Source organism: Phaethon lepturus, unplaced genomic scaffold (assembly GCF_000687285.1).
Source record: "Phaethon lepturus isolate BGI_N335 unplaced genomic scaffold, ASM68728v1 scaffold17134, whole genome shotgun sequence".
Classification (NCBI taxonomy): domain Eukaryota; kingdom Metazoa; phylum Chordata; class Aves; order Phaethontiformes; family Phaethontidae; genus Phaethon; species Phaethon lepturus.
Window position 1 is genome coordinate 12,061 of NW_010537143.1, and position 17,366 is coordinate 29,426.

A 17,366-nucleotide genomic window follows, 5' to 3' on the forward strand; every position below is an offset into this window, starting at 1 on the left:
AATCCCTATATTTGAAACAACCTCTCACTTTTAAGGCAACAAAATCCTCAACAAAAATTTCCCTTTTAAACTGTCTTGCATTGGTTTCCTACACTAACAATATTTAAGTTGTTTTAATCCATATCCCAATATATTTACTGTGGAGTTTTTTAGAGATTAATTATGAAACTTGCATTTGTTGTGAATACTGCATTCATTTGCTGAGTTCACTGGAATTACTTACAGAACAAAGTGTTATTTTGCATGAGATGGGTGAGAGGATCTAGTCCTGAATTAAGGAGTGTGTATGAGTACCCACAAATTTCACTGTCAAATAATGGAAGTGAAGAGGCTTAGCATATTAGGTCAGCCTCTGAATAAAAATGGCAAAAATATCCAAAGCAACTGAGTAACTTAAAGCCATTTACGACATTTTTTTACTTCACTCAGCTATTTAGGGACAGATGCAAAAAAGATATTTTCAGAAGCACACATGGTAGATGCTCACTGAAAATTAACAGAACAAATTCCAAAGTCCTTCCTGAAAATGGAGTCTGAGTTCCTGCATTATCAAACACCTTTAAATTTTTTCCCAATCCAACATAGGAAGCCTGAGCTTTCCCTGTGTTTCTAAATCACTTTTACCTATTTTGGGGCCTATTAAACTAATAAACATTACTGTGTTTAAGTGTTTAAACTTTCATTAGCTTAGATCTGAAATGTAATACAGTTATTATTAACAATTCAGTAGAAGTTTATGTAGGATATTTTATTTCATGCTGTGACTAAGAGCACTGAAATGTTTTCAATACTTTATGCAAGACAAATAATAATTTAAGAAAAAGCCTCCACTCCCCTCTATTCCCTTTTACTTTGTTAATGAGATTTTTATGATTAAAAACTCCAACTTTACCACTACTGTTAAACCTAGACCATCCCACAGAAGGGCAGATGCAGAAAAACACTTGTGTGGAAATGAGGAATTAGCTCTTCCATTACAAAAATGGAAATGTTCTGAGTGTGAAAAGTCAAATCTTCATTACCAATCAACCCTTAAAGTAGAGGAAAACCGTGGTAATTTAAGATTTAAACCTTTGCTGCAAGTATGTACATATCAAAAATTGTCTCATGGTAACACAGGAAATAAGGAGTTGGGATTGTTTGGCAGAGTACAATTGTTATGGTATCAAATCAGACATAATAAATTGCTGCTTTTAGTAGGAACTGATAGCAGGACTTTCTTAACTTCAGAAATGTCTCGAGCTCACTGGAAAATATGTTGAGATGAGATGGACTAATACAGTTTCAGCAAGGGCTTTGTAGTCCGTATGTATTGTTCAATTCATAGCTCTTCACGTTAATTTTTCTTTTTTTTTTTTTTTTTTTTTTACATTGTGTATGCAACCCAGTATATAACATTGACTGCTGCAAAGGCTGCTGGGAACACGGCTCTGGCATATATATCAATGGTATCAGCATCAATGGGCTTAAAGAGGGACTTCAGACCACTCTTTTTATCCAGTTTCATTACTTGCTGCTGTTTTGTCTCTCCAGTTTCTATTTCTATTGTGCCATATGATCCAGGCAGGCTTCTGGGAATTCGGTGCTGCCTATTGGAAATGGCCAGTTCCTGGTTCACACCAGCTATGGAAAGGGAAAACAGAACAATGGCATTCTTCACATTTATCTGCAAAGGAAAGAGGAGAACCTGTAATAGCAGTTTATAGGGCAAAGGTAGTGTACTTGATCCAAGCTAGCCATGATCCTGATATGGTGAAATACCTATGAGATCCGTAAGTGCTGAATTGTATTTATCACTTGCTTTGGCAGAAGGACCACTGAAAGACTCCGTGCTACCACGTCTAAATTATGGTTATAATTTTACATGCTGTGAATTACCAAGGCACCATTGAGACAGCATGCTTAGGCCCTCCTGACTGAAAACAATTGACTGACTTTAAGGAGACAGTTATCCCATTGTGTGGCCAAAGCCAAAAGGCAATTCTGAGGCTCTTGTTAAAGCTGAGAGAATGTGGAGGTGAGACAGAAAATGAATATGGATCAGTCATATCCTCTACAACTTAATAAAATGAAGTAATAATAATTAATACCCAAGGTGCCTGAGAGTTAAAAAATATGTAGGCCTGGACCACAAATTGTGAATTGTCAAAAAAAACCCTGTTCCTTAATCAATTCACTCTGCTTCATCACTAACATGCATATATGTACGTGAAGAAAGCAGCAAAGCCATCTGGAGTCCCTGGAACAAATTTCATCTGCAGACTCCTTTGTTCAGTTTCACTGGGCTTCATTTCTACATAACTTACATCCATGCTAATTATACCTGTATTTACCTTATGCAGCTTGGGTGTAAAAAATATAATCTCCAGGGAACAACACTGAAGACTACAGGCCTAGTTTTTGTTTTGCGGAGAGCATTTTATTATGTGTAGCAGAGCTAAAAGAGTCTTAGCAGAAGCACCTACCAAAGAATACCTTCCGAGAAAAGGCCTTTCTTCCCCGTCTCATGTAATACTGTCATTAACGACTTTGCTCTGACCCTACAGGAGTAACTCAAGGTTACTGTAACTTACACTAAGGACTGGACAAATATCAAAGGGTCTAAATGTATTCTCAAAGTATAAGACATACAAATCTGGCTCAAGGCATACTTTGCCTCCCTTCTTATTCATTCTCTCTTATTCTCCATTTCCTATCTTAAATACAGCAACAAACCATGTAAGAATATGTTGTCTTTAGTGCTAACCATGCTGCAAGGGGAAATTAGCAGTTGCATTTTGTTGCTGGTCATGTTAATGTGACAAAAGAATTAACCATGATTTTTTTTTTTTCAAAAAGGGTAGAAGAATTTGCTTCCATAGTAGAAAAAGGTCATGATGCTGGGTGATTGCTTTTGCAAAGTTATTCAGTATTACGCTTACTTACCTCTCCACTCTGCCTTCTTGCCTTTATCTTGTTCTTTTGCTTTTTCATGTAGTCAGCATTGAAATGTGCAAATGCATATTCTACTAGTGCGGCAAAGACAAACACATAGCAAATCCAGAAGTAAACATCAAGTGCCTTGATGGCAGATGCTCGTGGAAGTGAAGATCGGGCACTGACCATCAGTGTAGTCATAGTAAGAACAGTAGTTATACCTGCAGTGTAGTGTGAGAAATTTTATTTTAGGTTTCATGGTATACACTATAATAAGTGTATTTACTAATCTGAAGCTGAGGAGTATTTTCACAGTAGAAGCCCCTTAATAGTGTGGCTTCTGATTTTCAAAACAGGGGAGCTTGTAAAAAACTGTGCGTTTGTATGACTAAGGCAGCTCTGAACATGTTATCCTTGGTTTTGTTCTAGATCAGGACAAACAAAACCAGAAGACTTAGCCCTCAAAAACTTTTGCACCTGGTTTTGCAACCCTTACTCAGGCAAACATATCCAGAAGCTCTAAGAACACTTTTTTGTTGCTGTCCCAGTTCCTTCAGATCAATTCTTTCACACATCTGCCTCACATGCATTATTGCTTTTAACCATCTGTAGATGGTTATATTCTGTTCTTTACTGAGACAGCTGCTCTGATAGCATGACGGAAATTAAAACATGAGGGAAATCTTGTAAAGGACCCTCTCTTCTGTAAATATAAACATAGTATTCATAAATGACCTTCACAGAAAATGAGCATTATTAGAGAGCATAATTTCAACTTCAGCATACCCTTCCCTGTTAGCTCCCCAAACTGTCTATTTTACCTAGTGACACTCTGGCAGGCACAGCTGACTGACTGATCCAGAAGGATACCCATGACATGGCCACTAGTAGGATAGAAGGAACATAAGACTGAATGATGTAAACTCCTCGATTGCGCCGAAGGTGGAAGTGGAGACTGAGCCTGGGAAACTGACCTGCTGGAAAAAAAGAGCAGACAAAGAAAGATTCTGACTGTGTGAATTACAGTTGAACTGATATTCAAAATAACATTTCTTATAACGACACAGATTTACATTCTTAAACATATTTCAGACAAGGATCACAAAAAGCTTTTTTGAATGTTGTTCAATTAGTCTTCATAAACCCTACACATTCTCATTAGCACTGTTAGCTAAGAATAGGTCAAATGACTTGTCTCAGGTCATATCAATGCCAGATCTGAAAATAAAATCATGAGTCTTCTCGAATAACAGTATTGCTTCAAAATGTGTACTGTCTTATCATCTGCTGTAGAAAGTCCTCCAGATACTAAATTTAGATTTTTTAAAAGGCCAAGTTAATTTCAAACTCAAAAAAGAGCTTAGAGGAGATGTGCAGCATAAATGAGAATCTGAATACATGAAAGAGGATGAAAAATCGGCAGGAAAGAAATTACTCCAGTCTTTCACAAACATTGCAATAAACCCAGTGATACGCATACACGCCACTGACTTCTACTGGATAGAATTAGAATGAGCTGACTGTACATCATAAGCCTCATAACATCAGGGCTAATGGAAATTTTTCTTTACCCAAAGTTGCAAATTAGGTCAAGAAAATGTGAGCTATACCTCAAGTGTTTTTTCTCAAGTGCTGTCTTGCTACTCCATGCAGTATTTTGTCAAACATACAGAGCTAAAGGACATAATATGTTACAGTGGCTACCTGAAGGCTCAGCAAAGGTTGGCATTTTTTGCAAATGTAAGTTAAAGAAAACTCTTATAAGACACCTGACATGTTCTTAAATTAGTTACTTAAGAAGAGGGATTTTCTATTATAGATATAGGAGGTTTCCCTATGCAGGAAAAAGTCAAATACTGTCCCTGAAATGAAGACAGATCCTGTTACCAGATTTGATGTTCATCATTTCTGTTGTGAACTGGTAACTGGTAATTGTGAATTGAGCAAGCTGCAGCTTATCCAGCCCATGGATCTCCTCCTGGTTTTCTGACCAGTGGTAGACGATGTCCTCTGAAGAGTAGCCATCTGCCAAAAGAAAGCTGAATAAACATAAAGTTTGAGGAAGAAATTAAGAACTTAGAGGACACATAGTGGAAGTCCTCCAATTCCTCTGCTACGCTGATTTTCATCGGTCCTGTTGCAAGCATGCTGTGATTCAGTCTGGATAATTCACTGTCCTGGCAACATCAATGTTGCCAGTGTCACATTGGGGTAGTTTTCCTACAGGGAGAATAATCCAAGTGGATTCACTCTGACTAGCAATATGTGGTATGGCACAATGCACTTCAGAGTCATGAGAAACATTCAAATTATCTCTCAAAAAGCTCATTTGCATACTGACTTAGAGTAGCTGTTACCGTGGCACTCGAACTAACCTACTTACCCCTGCTTTGTGGTTGGATTTCAAAGTCACAGAAGTTTCTGATAGTAAAAGACAGTAACTACCAAATCTAACCTGTCTATGTCTGAAGACAGGTCAGAGTGCAATTCTGTACTGCAAGTCTATCTCCAAGTTCACAAATTGATTTTATGAGATAGGTGCTCGGTACCAGTCAGGGAAACAGATTTCCTTTGTTAGGGATTCCCCCAGTGTCCTCAAGAGGTAAGCATCCAGTTGGCTCTGTATCTCCCCTTGCAAGCCTTACAGTGCTTTTACAAATGGACACTGCATGAAAGTAAAGTATACAGCCAAATTGGTCCTATGAGTCCCCACTCTTGGAAACAACTGTTAGGCCCCCCCAGGCTTAAAGTAGTTCAATAAGAAAACAATGCCTATGCGAACTGCCTATGCAGTGTTTTTCTGTCAGTTCTAACAGCTTTTGAACTTCCTCAGTATTTTGAAACCAAAGTGACAAAAAGGTAAAGGTTGCAAAGATTTCAAAGATGCTAGATTCTTGAAAGTTTTGTAAGAAATGGGCACAGAGAACAGAAAATCAAACTTGTGCATCCAGTTAGAGAACAGCAGTATAACTCAGACCCATGTCCATGCTGAGATGCACCAGCTAGCCTGACAATCACCACGTATACCAGCCTATTAATGACTGCAGTTTGGCATCGGTGGGAGCTGGAAGATAACTGCTAGGGAGAGGTGCAGGGCACCAGGGACGTGAGAGAAGGGGGGAATATGTATGAGGGGATTTATGTAATATGCAAATCCATAGGAAATCGATCTTTGCTAGTTTTGCTGTTAACGGACAACTTGCTACTAAATCATTCATTTGTTTAAAGAGGCTTTATTTCTACGTGTTTGTTTCACTGAATTCAAAACACTCAAATTCAATTAAAAAATTCAACCACCACCAAAACTCCCTGCAGAACTTGCTGGGAAAGAGAATTGATGGCTGGTTCACTGTCTGCTGCCTCTGCATTTGGTGATTACCTAAGTAAAACTGTAGATTGCTATTTTTTACAGGATAAAATGGTATTGTGGTTAATTGCCTAGAAAACAAAGTCAGTGCTAAAAAAGAAAAAGATAAATTTGCATCAATAGGCCAGTGGATTTGCTCAGAAACTGCTATTCACAAACCTCTGCAACCCTCAAGACCTGTAGACCGCAAAAGGTCAGATTCATTGCCATTTATTAGGTGGTCCCTGCTTGTGTCAGTGGTGAATTTTATTCAAAAGTATTAATGCTCATGGGAATTATATGCTGATCATAGATCAAATACAGGTTGGACAAAATATAAATTCATTCTTCACCCTCCTTTGTGAGGACAAATGAATTTAAGCCGTATTCTGATTGGTTTCTGTGTAACAGATACAGGGATGCCTAGGCAAACTAAACAGCTATGTAAGGGTTAGTCACAATGGCATTCATTAAAAGCAGAGAATTCTTTCTTTTTCCTATTTTCTCATAAAGAAAAAATAGCACATCAAATTTTGCCTGTGGGCTTCTCTACTTATTCTCACTGGATTTGATGCAAACCTCAGTAATGCTAGTGACTGTCACAATTGCACTAGGTTTTACATGAAGCACAAAGTTCCAGACATTTGTAGGTTGTTCATTTGTACAATCCAGGACTATAGGTTGTTCATCTTCATTAAATTAAATCCTATAGTTTTGAATTGGATCAGAGCTGAACTGGAATTGAAAAGTCCATTGTCTAATGCCCAAGACAGAGAATGAAGGGATTCATGCTTGTACCCGTTATTTCTACATCCCAAGGCACCCCTTACATCGACTAAAGCAGAATCATTCCAGCAAGCTCCAGCAAGCTAAGTACCATATATGCAGGCTTCAAACAAAATACAGATTATATGAAACACTGTACTCAGCCCTTACAGCTCTCCAAATCCAACATGCATTCTTGCTCATCCATTGGATACTTGGAAAGGTCCATGTCACAGGCCACTGTTGAGGTAATCCTGTTCCAAGCAACGTGAAGACCAGTTAGTTGCATTCGGACAGAGCCTTTTCCTCAGAACTCAAAGACTAAATGGATGTACTGGCTTTGGCTGGGATAGAGTTAATTTTCTTTGCAGTAGCTCGTATGGGGCTAGGTTTTGGATTTGTGCTGAAAACAGTGTTGATAATATAGAGATGTTTTCGTTATTGCTGAGCAGTGCTCAACACAGAGTCAAGGCCTTTCCTGCTTCTCACCCCACCCTACTAGCGAGTAGGCTGGGGGGCACAAGAAGCTGAGAGGGGACACAGCCGAGACAGCTGGCCCCAGCTGACCAAAGGGATATCCCATACCATATGGCATCATGTGCAGCATATAAAGCTGGGGGAAGAAGGAGTAGTCAGGAGATGTTCGGTGTGATACTGTTTTGTCTTCCCAAGTAACTGTTACGTGTGATGGAGCCCTGTTTTTCCTGCCTTCCTGGAGATGGGAAGTAGTGAATTAATTCCTTGTTTTGCTTTGCTTGCATGCGCGGCTTTTGCTTTGCCTATTAAACTCCCTTTATCTCAACCCACAAGTTTCTCACTTTTACTCTTTCGATTCTCTCCCCAATCCCATGGTGGGGGGGGCACTGAGTGAAGCAGCTGTGTGGTGCTCAGGTGCCAGCTAGGGTTAAACCACAAGGGGAATCTTCGAAACCTTAATACTAATACAGGAAGCTATTTTCAAAATCCTTATGGCTATTGTCTTTACTAAGTCTGTGGGAAACCCACAGGTGGGGGGAAATTGAAGAAAGGTCAAATGTCTAATGTCACGAAGACACTTCAGCTACTTCTGATGATAAAAAGGACTTTTTTGAGTCAATGCTACTCCTTTCCACTGCCCCCAAGATCACCTTATGGGTGACTTCAGACTTATGATTTCAAAGGTGCACACCCATTAATTTTTAGAACATTACACAACTAACTTTAAACACAGGTACTGAGTTCTAGCAAGAACACTCTTCCAAAGTGAGGAAATACTACTTTCTCCATTTGAAAGATGGGGAAAGTTGAGCCTAGATCAGGCTCATAGTTGCCTGGGAAAATAAGTGAGAGAGTGGAGAACAGAATCTTTGCTCTGTATTCAGCATCTCCTTGCCTGGTGACCAAATAGTTATGAGATGCTTATCTCCCATTAAGGACATTCTGAAAGCGATCAGTGATGATGCAGTGGAAAATGTGTTAGTGTTGCAAAAGATACCTTCCTGGCAGTGTAATCCTTTTAAAGCAAAGGGATCTCTGATAGGTGTCACTAGTACTTTCATCTGTTTTAAATTAATAATTATTTTAGGAAATCATCCTAGGAAAATTCAGTGATTACTTTATATTCTGTTCAAAAAGTTAACACATGATAAGAGTACTCTTGCACCCTCTCACTCACCTGATGCTGTATAAAATGACTCCATCTGGCTGGAGCCTGATAAGTTTGTTTTCCACGGTCACATCATGGAACCAGGCAGACTTGGCATTTACTATGAAAGTATCTGGCAACCAGAGCTTGTCCACAAACCGGCTGTCTAAGCCCAAAGTTTCATTGGTGTGGTTGTAAGACAGCCGGTCATCTCGCCAACTCTGGTGTAAAAACACCGTCATGGTATATTCCTATGACGAGAGAAATCCCAATTAAAAAGTGATGCTAAACAAACACAATGATAATGCCTTGGGACTTGGTCAAAAATCATTTTATTAGCCTAGAAATGTATTAACTGTTTCCTCTGCAAATAAGTATTTTTATACTTAGTCAACCATAGAGTTGCCCAAGCATTTTAATTTCTGTCATATCCTTCTACCGTGGATAAACCCAAGATATCAAAAAGTGATTCAATATCAGTGCTATATATAACATCTTGCAAGAGTTACATATGTCTTAATGAAGAAAATCAGTTTATTTATCTCCACAAGTACAACTTTTGTTTTTGAAGGTTCTTTTAAAGAAAAACTAAAAATTAGCTGAAGTTATGTATCTGTAATAAAGCGAAAGGATGGAGGGAAAGTCAAAGTTTTGGTTTTAAAATTAAATCTATTGTGTTTCAGAAATGCAGTTAATTCATGCCGATGTTTGTTTATGTGACTTGTAAGTTGTTGTACTCCACTGCTTTACTGAAAGGTCTTTACACAAAAAAGAGGAGCCAATTGTTCCCATAGCTTCTTTTTTGGAAGTATCTGTGATGAAAAGGAATTTGAACAGAAGTTGGAGTCAATGCTTAATATTAGTCTTTCTGTTAATAAGTGCTGCACAAATCCAACCTTGCTAACTGTAGTAAGAAATCTCGGACTCATACACGGCTAGATTCTTGTAATTGTCAATGTCTGCCAGAAGAGACTCTGACTATGTCTTAAAATACAATGTTTGCGCTTTGCAGTATCTTCTTGTGGTAATTTCTCCACTCCAAACATGCTGGAGATCAACTGGCTCTCTATTTAGTTTTCTACACTTTCTATCATTGCAGTACATACATTCACAACTTAGTAGGTTTAACTGATAACATACCATGTTCACTTCTGAGATGTGATCAATGCTGGCTACTTCAATTGCAAGAGCAACATTAACAGGAGGACCTGAGAAAAAATGTTTGAATGGGGTGATTTATGTTATCATAGCACCTATAAAAATATAGATGACCCAAGACTGTTAATTCTTTCATACAGAGTGAATTCATAAAAGCGTTTTCCATGATAAAGTACACTTAACAAGTAAAATCTACCTCAGAGCAAGAGATTTAAATCTTTTACAGATTGTGTCCTCTATTTCCAACAGAACACCTCGCTTCAGTGATAAAGGACATGAGATGCAATCACGACTACTGAATATTATGGAATCGCTTCAGGAAACCATATTACCTAGTTTAAGACAGCGTGGCTTCAAGCAAATGCAGAAATTATTGCCACTTTATGTAATCCAAAATTCCTTCAACTTAGATATCAGTGATTTAAGAACTGTATCAGCAAGAAGACTGTGTTGCTATTTCTGTTGTACAGTCTGTCTTTTTTCAAGATCAAGCAAATTGTTGATTGTTATTATGTCCAGTATCCAGGTGATAGATAACCACAACCTTTTAATCATGTAGAGGATGAAGTTCACATAAACATCAGAGAGTAGAAGGATTGTAAGAAAAAAGACACATTATTCTCAAAGTCTCACCTCCAATCCCAGGCCTGAAATTACGTGCATAACCCTTCATCAAGTCATCCAGGTTGGGTAACCAGGATATTTCAATGTTGGAACCTATGTAATCTCCGATGTCATTCATAGCTCTAGGTAAAGAGAATAAGTATCTTTTAAAACTTAGCCATGTTTACAAACAGAAAAATAACAAAAAATGGAAGACATTGACTTCCACCTACAGTATCATCAGCTATATTGGTAATTTAGTAGAAAAATACTGTGTATAGATATGAAAACTATTTCAGATATTTCTGTTTAAATCAAAGCATATTTCAGGCAAGAATATGGCCTCTTCCTAAAATACAAGCACATACTTTTTCAAGTTTTTTTTCTTAAAAAAAAAAAGAAGGAAAAAAAAGACTTAGAAATTTAAAGAAAGCATGAGGGAAACCAAGATACTTTGTATAGTGCATAAAATGCATCTGTGGATGCTGAAATTCAGCTGCCTGGGTAGCAGGACACGGCAGCTGTGACAGCTCCTAGTACCACTGTGGAACAGCTGAGATCAAGGCGGCTGGCATATTGTCAGCTTTGATGGGAAAACAGTAAAAATTACATAGCTGGAATTTGGATTTAACATCTTTGATACTGTGAAAAGTACCATTTGGGCCTCAGAAATACGAAAATAAATGCTAATAGAAGGTGTACAAACACCTGAAAACCACAAAGTTATGGTCAAAAAGGAGATCTCACTGAAAAAGTGAACAGCTGAAAGCATGGAAGCACAAAAGGGGGCATCTCCACAGCCCCCACCCAGCACAGAGCTGCCTGTGGGCCAGACCCAAACCTCGGAGGGAGTGCACTGTGGCAGTGGAACTCGGGAGGCTGTCCATGGCGCCCAGAAGTTCTCCCTCATTCAGAGATGAAGAGGTGGCTGCCTAGAGCCTCCAGAAACCTCGAGAGGGGCCTATCGTTCTGCAGTGTTGAGAGTGGTGAGCCTGAAGGATTTGGCCGTTGTCCTGGAACCTGAGGTGTGCTCCACAATCCTAGAAATGCAGGGGCAAGAATCCTGACTATGGTCCTGGATTTGGGGCCATTCCTGTCCATGGTGTTGAGCAGTAAATGACGTATCCATAACACTGAAATGTCTCTCCCGCTCCACCTTCCCACAGGTGCCCCAGAGTTTTGGGCATGTATGGATCATTCCACCATGCTGGGAGGCCCTGTGCTCACCTGCTTGTGCTGTTTTGCACTTGCCAGCATCAGGCAGTGTGGGTGCTTGGCCATCTGTCCTCAAGTCAGGAGTGTGGGATGCCATAATGCACACATCCTTTTGTACTCACTCTTAGGACCCGGGTGAGCCACCAAACAGGCAGTAGGTTTTGTTTGGGAGGTAATATTTTGCTTCAGATTTGTGCAGCATGCCACAGTCCTAGAAATAAGGCTCCATCTCTCAGGTGCTAGGCATATGCTTCTTTCTGATCCAGTGATGCTCCTTGAAGACATTAGCACAGTTTCTTGTTGCCATTTTCCACCACCTGGCAGATGCTAGCCCCTCAACCCTCCTGGTACAAGCAGTTATGTGGATATTCCATAATCTCTTGTGAACAAAGGCAAGCTTATACTGTCTTTATTAACTGTTTAAACTGAGCTGGCAGACTCCATTTGAAGCAGATCTGTGCCTGCTCACATAAATCCTCTTGACGGCACTGTGATTGACATGACAGGAATAGATAAATGAAGGACTGTGACGATGTCTACCACAACTATTCACATAGAGAAAATTTGCCAGTGGTTTGAGAGGGCCTGAATCTGAATGCAAGTACTATATCGAAACGATCTGAGCACTATTACGGCATGTTCCACGGAGTCCAGCAATAAATATGGCATTTGAGAGATATATATCGCTAGTAACTGAAGAGAAACTCGTTAAACGTTGATGGAAGGCTGCAGAGTAATATCCATAAACATATTCTGCCTCGGTACTTACATAACTTTCTCAGAGTGTTCATGCGACATTGACCCACATAAAACACATGTTTTTTGTCTCCAACATATGCCAGTCTGGGAATTCAGCTCAGCACATGCAGTTACTGCTAGCACAGTAGCAGAGTACCCTACAATAACCAACTCTTCTTTTCACAGGGGACTGAAAGAAAAATCTTTGATTGCCCTGGTCAGAAAATTCTCACCTCACATGTATGTAGTCAATTATATAAGGAAGCAGTTCTGGGATTACAATATATAAATGTAAGTCCTGAGCAGCAGGGACACTGAAAACTTGCATTAGCGGAGTTGTCAAAGCTTAAGTGACCTTAAAACATAGGGACACTGCTCCGAAGTGAAGCTTCATTAGTTCACAACAAACTGTTAAAATTAGGGTTATATACTAAATTGCATTTATAACGTTTCCTTGCCATGAGCGCACTTGTGTATGTTCATCTCAAATTACTATCTCAGATATTTCTCAGGTTCCTCTATCTCTTCTGAGTAAGGATCTTGGAAGACTCAGAGCTATATTTTCAGCTACATAAATTGGAATAACATTGATTTAGACAAGGGCTTTGAAGATTTATAACAGATGTTGACAGAGTTTTTGCCTTCTTTATTGGGTGTCATCAACTATATGCTGTTTCCTACGTGCTGGTCTTTCAATCATCCAACTGTCAGTATTAGATTAAATTATAGTTTCATAATACTTCGCAAGATCCAGATGCTAAGGTATGGCATTCTTCTGCAATACCATCAAACATTGCAGTTCAGAAATTCTTTCATTTATTTTCTTTTACATTCACTACCCTACTTCTGGAAATACTGAGGCTATCAGTTAACACAGAAAACAATTTTTTTTTTTAATTAAGGCCTTGGCGGATTAGAGAATATAAAACTATACTGAACGTATTTTGTTTAAAAAACGTACTTATTTGTAACTTGTAAGTCTCAGCCATAGCGATGTAATGGTATTCCTAATGGGTAAAATATCTGAGCTCCTTTTATAGGTAAAGAATGATGCTTATATCTTTTCCTAATTAGAATAAAAACTACAATATGCTTGAATTAATATATCTGCCTAAAATCTCTTTGCCTTTTCAGTAGAAGATGGTGCTTTTCCACTCATGTTGCTAAAACTTCAGCCAAGTTCTGTAGCGTTTTGAAAACAATACTCGAGTCAAAAGATGGCTGCACTCTAGTGACCTATCTTGCGTGCCTGATCTGTGAGGATGGGAGAATCTACCTTATGCTTCCTACATACACAACAGTACGAAAGTGCTAGGTACAAGTCATGTAAAATCAGAATAATTAGAATACCATGTATATTTATAAATACTCAACCTGAGAAAAATAGTAACAAATTCTGCTGCTCCCCTTTCACAATAGGTATTGCTACATGCGTGCATCAAGAACTCATCCCTGGATAACTGACTTATAATCAGTCACTTGCTATAAAAGAAGTAGTGTCACTATAAGAACTGCCAGGAGCCTCATCTGTTTTGAAAAAGCATTTACAGTATGCAGCACTTACCCTGTGTCAGTATTCTATTTTAAAGGCATTGACAAGAGCCATAGAGCTAAAAGGAAGTTAAAGTGACGAGAGTTGGGTTAAAAACTGTGGGCTGTCGCTTGCCATGTGTTTTAAGCAGATTACAATCTAGAGGGAGTTTTACCTAAATATCCATGACACAATTAAAAATAATCTTGTTTCTATTATTAATAAGGCCTTAGGGTCAGATCATCAGTGTAACAAATGTATTGAAGTTAGTGGAGCTATATGCACTTAATACCAGCGGGGGTTATTAAAATATTACAGCTGAAATAATTTCATGGCTAGATTTACTTTGTTGATGTTTATACTACTGGTTCATTTTTAAATTTCTTTGAAATGGACAACAAAATTACTCTTACTCAGTTAGTGCCATTCTCACACACTAGCATGGTGCTCACAGGATGCCTTCTAGATACTCCATGAGAATATGTGAATCAGAATAACCTGCAGTTTCATTTACAAACAGTTGTCACTGAGCGACCAAAAGCTCTTGCTAATATTAGGATTTTTTCATGCAGATTAAGGGACTAGAGCATCTCTCATGAGAAAAAGCTGAGAGCACTGAGACTGTTTAGCCTGGAGAAGAGAAGGCTCAGGGGGGATCTTACCAATGTGTATAAATACATGAAGGGAGGGTATAAAGAAGGCAGAGCCAGGCTCTTATCAGCAGTGCCCAGTGACAGGACCAGAGGCAATGGGCACAAACTGAAACACAGGAGGCTCTGCTTGAACATCGGGACACACTTATCTCACTGTGGGGTGACTGAGCACTGGGACAGGTTGCTGAGAAAGGTTGTGGTCTCCCTCCTTGGCGATATTTTAATGCCGTCTGAACATGGGCCTGGGCAACGGGCTCTGGGTGGCCCTGCTTGAGCAGGGGGGCGGACCAGATGAGGTCCTTTCTAACCTCAACCATTCTGTGATTCTGTCAACCTACATTTTACCTTTAAATTTCCCAGTGATTACTTTGAACACACATGTTCTTCAAATTACATTTTGTCAGACTGACAGAGGCTGATGGAGCAAGGGAAACAATACAGACATAAGAACTAATGTTGCACGGGCTGTATGCTTGGGTGTACGATTCAGCATGCTGTAAATGAGTCCAAGTTCTGCTTGTGTCAGTCTGATATATGCTCTTTAGATCTAAAGTCGTCCCACATCCTCCAGCATAGCAGCCATCTCCCATTGCCCTCTTTTATGTCCATCAAGAATATTAAGGGAGAGGAGAAATAACAAACTAAAAAATATTATACTACCTGTAATATTTTCATTTCTTTTTTATCTGGTGAAGACAAAAGTGTGAATATTAGAAGATAGTATAGCAGTCCGCAGTTAAAAATGATGACTTTGTAAAGCAGACCTTTGTTTTCATGGCACTTTACAGGCCAGTTTATGATAACTCCTTTGAGCCATTCCTCTGGACTTCTGTACATCAGATCCAGTGCTTTAAAGTTACATGAAAGACGGTGAGAAAATTTCATTCATCCTTGATCAGCAGTTGGGATTATATATGGCCTAAAATATTATTCATTTATTGTACCTGAAAAAGGAAGACCAGCACAGAAAAGAGACATTGGAAGGGATTAACTTTTCACAGTGTAAGCAGTAAAGATGAAAAGAAAGTAAACTACTATTAGTTGATTCAGCATCTTCATTTCCTGACATAAGCTGCTATAAAGCTTGTTTTAGTAAGAAAAAGACTTTGTAAAATTAAGCCATTGATTTGTAAAATTCAAGGGGCATAACAGCTCATCAAAAAGCTTATCTTTACTTTGCACCAGGCCAGAGTGGGTGCCTAGCTGACTGAATGGCAACATACTCATGTACTAATATCAGTCTGGAAGTCATTCCTAAATCTAAAGCTGAAGAAAATGGTTTTTCATCCACACTCTGACTCTGTACGCATCTCATTTCAAGCAGATATTTTGAAGAATATATTTGTATCTGTCCATATCTGGAGTTCAAGCATTGTGAGAACTTCAGCAGAGTTCGTTATCAGCAGTAGCAAACAGATTACTGCTGTTTGAACTACGAAAAGAATAGATAGTTCTCTTGCACACTAGACAAAGGAGAGAGGAAGTCACCGTTGATAAACTGGGCAAAACTATGAAGTGCTTCATCCCTAACAAAACTGTCCATTACATAGGTTAGGGAAAGCAACTCCAAGCAATGAATCTCAAATGACAGAGCAAAGAAACGCATCTCTTTCAGAGCTAAGTACTACCAGTTCTAGAATAAAAAGTACATATATCCCAAAATCCTTTCTATCTGAGCTGAAATCTTTCTCCCAGCTGCTGCAGGACCATTGCATTCTCCTAATGTGGAGTGATCTGAAAGAGAAGCATCAGTCAACTTGGACAGCAGATCCTTAAAGAACTTGTCAGGCAAGTGAGGTATTAGCCTGTCTTCACTATCTTCCAGCACACTACTTGAAAATGGTTTCTAGAAATTTATCAATATTACTAGAAAAATCTGGCAAGTATTTAAATTCCACCAAGGAAAGAGGCAATCTATGTGTTCTGTGTGAATGAGTGTACTACAGCAGCTGAACAAGAGAGAACATTAGAAATATTATTTTTGCACAGCAGTGCCAAAAGCTCTAGCAGCAGTGCAAAAAGCTCAGCAGCATCTTTAAGTCAGTGTCCATTGAGATACCGATTTCAGGTCACACTTGTAGAGAGAGTGCACTAACCTTTTGACAAACATGTGTAGCAGTAAGATGTGGAAAATCACTTTTTGCATCTCCTGTTTCTTCTTTATACCTGCTAATGATTCTTTTTGGACTGTGACAGTTGTTATATGAAACTTTTAACCTGGTAAATGGAAATATCATTTTGATACCAATGACTGAGATGGAGTACATTTCATTTTCCTTGAAATAACCTTTTGGGGGCAAATGTCCCAGATGTCACTGCCATTCAAGAAAACTTTTCCTTGAGAAAAAGACAAGGAATATCCTGCAAGGTCAGTGAACGATCTGGCCTCTGTCAAACTCCAGGATTATCCAGAGCAGTATCCTTCCCACCTGCCATTCCCGACTCTAAGTGAAGCTTACTGTAAATACGTTTTGTATTTTGAAATGTAATTGAAAAAGCAGTAGGCTTAATACATGGCAACCTTTTGAACATCAAAACACTTATTTCCTCTCTGGGAGTTTTAAGCTACGGAAAACGGACCACTCTTTGCATATATTCACATATTAAAGCTGCTCTGTTTCCGTGAATAGAAGTAAAAGGCTGAGGGAGACACACAACAGAAGGACAATTCTATGCAAATGTATAAAAGTCATTTAACATAACAGGATCTTAAATATAAAAGATACACCTATTCTTAATTAGAGAATTGAAATATCTTTCCATAAAGAATTACAAAGTACAGACACAGATCCCAAAACTCCTGTCAATAGTACTCTT

The 17,366-nt window shown here is 38.8% G+C and overlaps 1 protein-coding gene across 2 annotated transcripts in view; it reads right to left on the minus strand.

Moving 5' to 3' along the window:
• Window positions 1-1,223: 1,223 nt before the first annotated feature.
• Window positions 1,224-17,366, minus strand: part of GABRD (gamma-aminobutyric acid (GABA) A receptor, delta) — a 19,064-nt gene continuing 2,921 nt past the window's right edge. The window contains exons 2-10 of one of the 2 annotated variants that reach the window (XM_010286394.1): window positions 12,397-12,555; window positions 10,443-10,555; window positions 9,792-9,859; window positions 8,682-8,902; window positions 7,199-7,281; window positions 4,804-4,941; window positions 3,738-3,893; window positions 2,926-3,137; window positions 1,224-1,666 (exon numbers count right to left, since the gene is read on the minus strand). In XM_010286394.1, coding sequence (XP_010284696.1) covers window positions 1,367-1,666; window positions 2,926-3,137; window positions 3,738-3,893; window positions 4,804-4,941; window positions 7,199-7,281; window positions 8,682-8,902; window positions 9,792-9,859; window positions 10,443-10,555; window positions 12,397-12,425 — 1,320 coding nt within the window. In that variant the 5' untranslated portion in view covers window positions 12,426-12,555 and the 3' untranslated portion in view covers window positions 1,224-1,366. The remainder of the gene's footprint in view (window positions 1,667-2,925; window positions 3,138-3,737; window positions 3,894-4,803; window positions 4,942-7,198; window positions 7,282-8,681; window positions 8,903-9,791; window positions 9,860-10,442; window positions 10,556-12,396; window positions 12,556-17,366) is intronic. The other variant, XM_010286393.1, reaches the window with a different exon arrangement.